Source organism: Urocampus carinirostris, chromosome 9 (assembly GCF_059441175.1).
Source record: "Urocampus carinirostris isolate Australia breed hairy pipefish chromosome 9, RoL_Ucar_1.0, whole genome shotgun sequence".
Taxonomy (NCBI): domain Eukaryota; kingdom Metazoa; phylum Chordata; class Actinopteri; order Syngnathiformes; family Syngnathidae; genus Urocampus; species Urocampus carinirostris.
In genome coordinates this window covers 5,251,033-5,257,144 of record NC_142357.1, presented here as the reverse complement: position 1 = coordinate 5,257,144, position 6,112 = coordinate 5,251,033, and the positions used below count along the sequence as shown (strand labels likewise).

The 6,112-nt window shown below is 45.2% G+C and overlaps 1 protein-coding gene across 1 annotated transcript; it reads right to left on the bottom strand.

Annotated features, from left to right (window-relative positions):
- Positions 1–2,234: 2,234 nt before the first annotated feature.
- On the bottom strand, positions 2,235–5,878 carry LOC148359170 (uncharacterized). The gene is made up of 3 exons (XM_088344277.1): positions 4,381–5,878; positions 4,050–4,318; positions 2,235–2,282 (listed from the first exon to the last, which is right to left on the bottom strand). The coding sequence occupies exons 1-3, from the start codon at positions 4,664–4,666 to the stop codon at positions 2,235–2,237; spliced, it is 603 nt and encodes a 200-aa protein (XP_088200403.1). The 5' UTR covers positions 4,667–5,878.
- Between the last annotated feature and the right edge of the window lie 234 nt (positions 5,879–6,112).

Genomic DNA, 6,112 nt, shown 5'->3' with positions numbered 1-6,112 from the left:
GTGGCACTAATTGTCTAGCAAGACAGCCCAGACAGGCCATAATGCATCCATCACCAATTTTGTGCTGCCCAGGTTGTGTCGCATCTATTAGTCACTTATGGTCACATCACGAAAGTGCAAAACACTTTAAATCAAGTCTCTGGTAATACATTTGGGCAAAAATCTAAGCCAAAATTGCTTTTATGGAAAGTTTAATACATGTTGTCGCTGAGAACTAAATGTCAGGATAAAAACGTTTTCATCTACAGCTTGATGACTCAACCACCTTTCCTGCATCTCCATTTGGGTGGGCAATACTGAGAATTTTGGTATTGATCAGATTTAAGTAAATACTGAGTCCTATTGATGGATACTGATCTGATAGAGATAGTTTTGCTTGCAAATGTCAAGTCAAGTCATGTCAAGTCATTTTTATTTGTATAGCCCTAAATCACGAAGAGTCTCAAAGGGCTTCACAGATTATTACACTATATTACACAGACTATTTTTCAGCCGACGAGAAGAGTAGGTTATTCATATGCTATGGAGTAGAAGTGAATTTTAAGTTTAGATTTAAACATTTCCACTGAGGTTGCAGATCGGATCTCAGGGGGAAGAGCATTCCACAGCACCGGTGCCCGGATGGAGAACGCTCTCGAACCAGCAGAACACTTCTTTGCTCTTGGGATCACCAGAAGACCGGCACTCTCAGATCGTAGGCTTCGGACCGGGACATAGGGGCAAATCAGATCTGAAAGATAAGAGGGAGCAAGTCCATGTATGATTTTGTATAATACTAAGAGAACCTTGAAATCACATCTAAGGCTAAGTGGGAGCCAATGCAGGTTAGCCAAAATCGGTGTTATGTGATCGTACTTGTCATCATGTACTTGTACATGTCATCATCATTGAGTAATTAAACACTCCCCCTATAGTTAATTCATATTTACGATAAACAGCACAAAATGTAAGGCACTGAAAATTTTTCATTTTTAAAAAATTGAAAAACTACGTTGCAAACATTAACAGTACAAAAAAATGAATAGAAATACTCATATTATAAATGCTTCAGAACCAAACTAAGAAAGTCACACACAAAAAAACAGCAATGTAACAATATACAAATCTTGTACTGTAAAAGAATGTCAACTAGACAACTAAAATAGCTTACATTGCACAATATTTTGTAAATAAAGTCAGTGATGCACCTAGTGTTGATTGTCTCCCATTGGCTTTGTTGCTATCGTGTCAACAGATTTAGTGTTTTCTGTTCCGGAAAAACATGCTTAAAATTTTGGTTGCAGCCCGTTGTTCTCTGCAGGATGACTTTTGTCTCCCCGTGTGTTTATATACATTTGTAGTGTTGCCACAGTAGCAGACCACCTAACCACACAAATTACACCTGACATTGTACTTTTCTGTAGTTGTAAAAAAAAAAGTCCACACCTGGCTGCACTTTCTGTTTACCTCTGTCATGTTGAGCTTCTTGTAGGGTCGGGCACAATGAGTTGCCTCTCTCTTTTGTCTGGCAGGCAAGATGCAGCAGCAGGCCAGGTAGGGAGGGATGCCAAAAGTGTTTATGTCAGTCACAAACTCAGGCAAAGATTTAGAGAGTGGCCAAGGGCACTGAGTGAGAAAGAAAAGGGCTACGCTAGCTACATAAACCCGCTGTGTGATGTATCGATCACACAACAATAGTATTGATCCGATCCAATTACTTGCTTCGTAGTGATACTCACACTTTCCATATTTGTCTCAATCTGCACACCCTTAATATTTGGGGGATAAACTTTGCATGAATAAACTAAATTTTAATTGCTTTTATAGAAAGTTTAATCCATTGTGTCACCCCTGTACACTAAATGTCAGACTTAAAAGGTTTGTGTCTCCAGCTTGAAGACTCAACGACCTTCCCTGCATCTCCATAGTTCAAACACGTGTGCAGAGAAAATACTCCCACATACAAATTGCATCCTGAAAATGACATCACTTCCCTGTTGTTGCGGTAAAATTACATCTGCCCCGACCATTCCAGCAATCACTTTAGACTTTTTTTTTCTTCTCTCGTCCTCTCCCTTTTTTCTGCCTTGTCCCAATTTCAGGCTTTTCCTTCTACTTTAATTCAACCCTAAATTGCTAGTCCAGAATTGGCTACAAACAGTGTGGGGCCGGACAGGCTGGCGGGAGGTGCATGTGAATGTGTGAGTCCCCATGTTATCACCATCGCTTTTCATTTTTCTCTCCAAGTAGTGCTGTCAAAAGCCAAACAAGATATCACTCTCTGGTTGCTCTCGACAGGGTGTCTAAAAAAAAGGACATAAAGGATATGGAAACATACGGTAAAGACAAAGGGAAAACAAAATGAATAGAATAGAATAGAATAGAATATACCTTTATTGTCATTGTTACAAATGGGCTAACATATTGTGACAACGAAATTGGGCATGACACTCCAGTTTTACACATAGTGAGGGTATGAGCAAGAAGATAAAGGAACAGAGAAGATAATGTTATAAAACAAGGGGAATAAGGCTATAGTTATAATTTACATGGTATTTACACAACAATGTCAGCATGTGGGATGTTACATACAGGGTTGTCGTGATAACGTTGTATCGTAACGGTTGTGCAATATTGCATTTGGTGCAAAGTCATCATGGTGCAAAAATAGTCCGCATATACATTGGTGCAAGCATAGACATCATAGTGCAAAAAAAGGAATGGTCAGACATTGTGCAATTTGAGCATTAAACGTAGTGCAGTCGACATGTGCAAGAACAAGACTTGAGTAACATTATTTTCGTATGAGGTAGTGTTGGCACGAGTTTTCAGTTTTTGTGCGGTGTCTGTTGAGCAGTGAACAAACATAGTGCAGACAGCATGTACGTGAGTACCATTTTACATACGTGTGAGGTATTTTTTTTTTTTTTTTTTTTTTTTTTTGCAACAGTTTTCAGTTGTTTGTGCGGTGTCTGTTTAGGGTGGTAATGGCTGTGGGGAAGAAACTGTCTCTGAGTCTGTTCGTTTTTGCTATGTGTGACCTGTAGCGCTTGCCGGAAGGCAGCAGGTCGAAGAGATGGTGGCCGGGGTGAGAAAAGTCCTTGACGATGTTTTCTGCTCTGCTGAGGTAGCGAGAGCAGGCAATGTCCTCCAGACTGGGCAGAGAGCAGCCGACGATTCTCTGGGCTGTTTTTATGATCCTCTGGAGCTTTTTCCTGTCTGCTGCTGTGCACCCCGCATACCACACCGTGATGCAGTATGTTAGGATGCTCTCCACTGTGGCTTTGTAGAAAGACACCTGCAGCTGCTGTTTTAGGTTATTTTTCCTGAGCAATCTCAGGAAGTGCAGTCGCTGCTGGGCCTTCCCTACCACCGCTCTGGTGTTTGCAGACCAGGAGAGGTCGTCGGCGATGTGCACGCCCAGAAATTTGAACGAGTGGACTCTCTCTACGCAGTCTCCTTTTATGATGAGTGGTGCTGGATTCCTGCTATTCCTTCTGAAATCCAGAATCAGTTCTTTTGTTTTTGTTGTGTTCAATATGAGGTGGTTTTCCGAGCACCACGTTGAAAGTGACTCAACCTCATCCCTGTATGCCGCCTCGTCCCCTTCAGAGATGAGGCCGATCAAGGTGGTGTCGTCAGCAAACTTAATAATAGTGTTTGTGGGGTGGGTCGGTGAGCAGTCGGAGCTGTAGAGGGTGAAAAGCAGGGGGCTCAGTGCACAACCTTGGGGGGAGCCAGTGTTCAGTGTTAGGGTGGGAGAGACGTGGGTACCGAGTTTCACCGACTGTGGGCGGTTGGAGAGGAAGTCCATTATCCAGTGGCAGATGGAGGGAGAGAGTCCTAGGTGTGCAAGTTTCTCCACCAGGATCTCCGGGATAATGGTGTTGAAGGCTGAGCTGAAGTCCAGGAAGAGCATTCTGACGTAGCTCCCCCGGTGGTCCAGGTGTTTCAGCACGGTGTGAAGTGCTGTGTTTATGGCGTCGTCAGTGGAGCGGTTTGCCCTGTAGGCAAACTGGTGGGGGTCCAGTGTGAGTGGCAGGGAGTTTTTGATGTGCCGGGACACTAACCTCTCGAAGCACTTCATGACCACAGGCGTGAGAGCTACAGGCGTGTAGTCGTTGAGGCTTTCCACTGCTGACTTTTTGGGGACGGGAATGATGGTGGAGGTTTTGAGGCAAGGTGGGACGGTCGCCTGTGACAGGGACCGGTTGAAGATGGTGGTGAAGACCCCAGCCAGCGGATTGGAACAGTCCCTGAGTACCCTCCCTGGTACTCCATCCGGGCCAGTTGCCTTCCTGGGGTTTATGGTATTCAGCGCACGCCTGACTTCGTGCTCCTGAAATGTGAGGGAGTTGCTGCTGGTTGTTGATGGGTGTGATGTTGCTGTATGTGGCCTACCAGCTTCAAAGCGAGCGAAGAACTGATTAAGGTCCTCAGCTAGTGAAGCCTCAGCCTCAACAGTTGCCAGGTTGTGGCCTCTGAAGTTGGTGATGTGTTGGAGGCCCTGCCACATCCTCCTCGGGTCATTTCCAGCGAAGAGGTGCTCGATCCTCCTTGTGTAGGCTGATTTTGCTTCCTTCATGCCTCTCTTCAGGTCAGCCCTGGCCACCCCGTAAAGAGCCTTGTCTCCAGACCTGAAGGCGGTGTTGCGGTGTTTGAGGAGGGTGCGCACCTCGCTGGTCATCCAGGGTTTTTGATTTGGGTAGTTTTTGACTTTTTTATATACTGTGACTTCATCCGTGCAGTAACGGATGTAGGATAAAACAGTGTCAGTGAATTTCTGGAGGTCATGGTGTTCAAATACCTCCCAGCAAGTTTGATCAAAACAGTCCTGCAGCTTGGAGAGGGCTCCCTCAGGCCACGTTTGTATTGTCCTCGTTACAGGTTTTGTTTTCCTTCGGATGGGGGTGTATGAGGGGGTAAGGGATAGGCATATGTGATCCGAATTTACTAGGTGGGGGAGGGGGGAAGCTTTGTATGCGTTTTTGATGTTGCTGTAAACGCGGTCCAAAGTTTTTTCACCCCTTGTTGCACAGTTCACATGTTGATAGAATTTTGGAAGAACAGTCCTTAAACATGCATTATTAAAGTCGCCAGCGATAATGAAAGCTCCGTCGGGGTGTGCAAGCTGTTGAATGTTTATGGCAGCGAGTAGAAGGTTTAGCGCTGTGCTAGCGTTAGCATCCGGAGGAATGTAAACAGCTATCACAATGAGCACAGTTAGCTCTCGCGGTATATAGAATGGTCTACACGATACCGCGAGAAACTCTAGATCGGGCGAGCAGTGTGCATCAATAATTCTGCTGTTATTGCACCACGCATTATGTACGTAAATGCATAGTCCCCCACCTCTTTTTTTGCCGGAGTCTTCGTTGCGGTCGTATCGGTGTAGCGTGCGTCCTGTTAGCTGAACTGCAGCGTCGGGGATCCGCGGGTCAAGCCATGACTCCGTGATCACAAAAATGTTGCTATTCCGTACGAAGTTGTTAGTAGCTATCCGCAGCTCAAGCTCACTGATTTTGTGTACGATGGATCTGGCGTTGGTCAGGAAGATACTCGGAAGCGCTTGTCGGTGTGGTAGTCTTTTTAGCTTCTTCGCTAGGCCTCCCCGAGAACCTCGTTTTTGTTTACGTTCCCTCCGCCGTCTCCGTCGCTTGTTGGGCGGGCAGGTAACCCAGGGAGATCCCGGTGGTCTTCGTATGTCCTTTGGGATGTTGTTGTTGGTGTTGTAATCGTGAAATGAGTCGAAATCTAATCTTAGACCCAGGTTAATAAGTTCCTGGCGACTTAAGGTGATAGTTGCCGAACAGGTATTTATCAAAGAAAGGATGAGAGATAAAAGAACACTTAAAGTAAAAAGATTTACTGGAGAGCCACGTGAAGCCGCTGCGTATAGTCGCGCCGCCATGTTGGGCTAATCCTGTGATTTACTTTGTTCCTTAATTCCAGTTGCCTGCGAGACCCAGTGTGTCTCCGTGGGTACAGCAAACGGCACCTTGGAGTGAGTTTTGATGATTTTTGGGATATGCAAAGTAGTCTGATGGATGTAAGGTGCACTCACGAACCAGTAGAGCACTATATCAAACATACGGTCCACGGGCTGGATCTTGCCCGTTGGATGATTTAATCC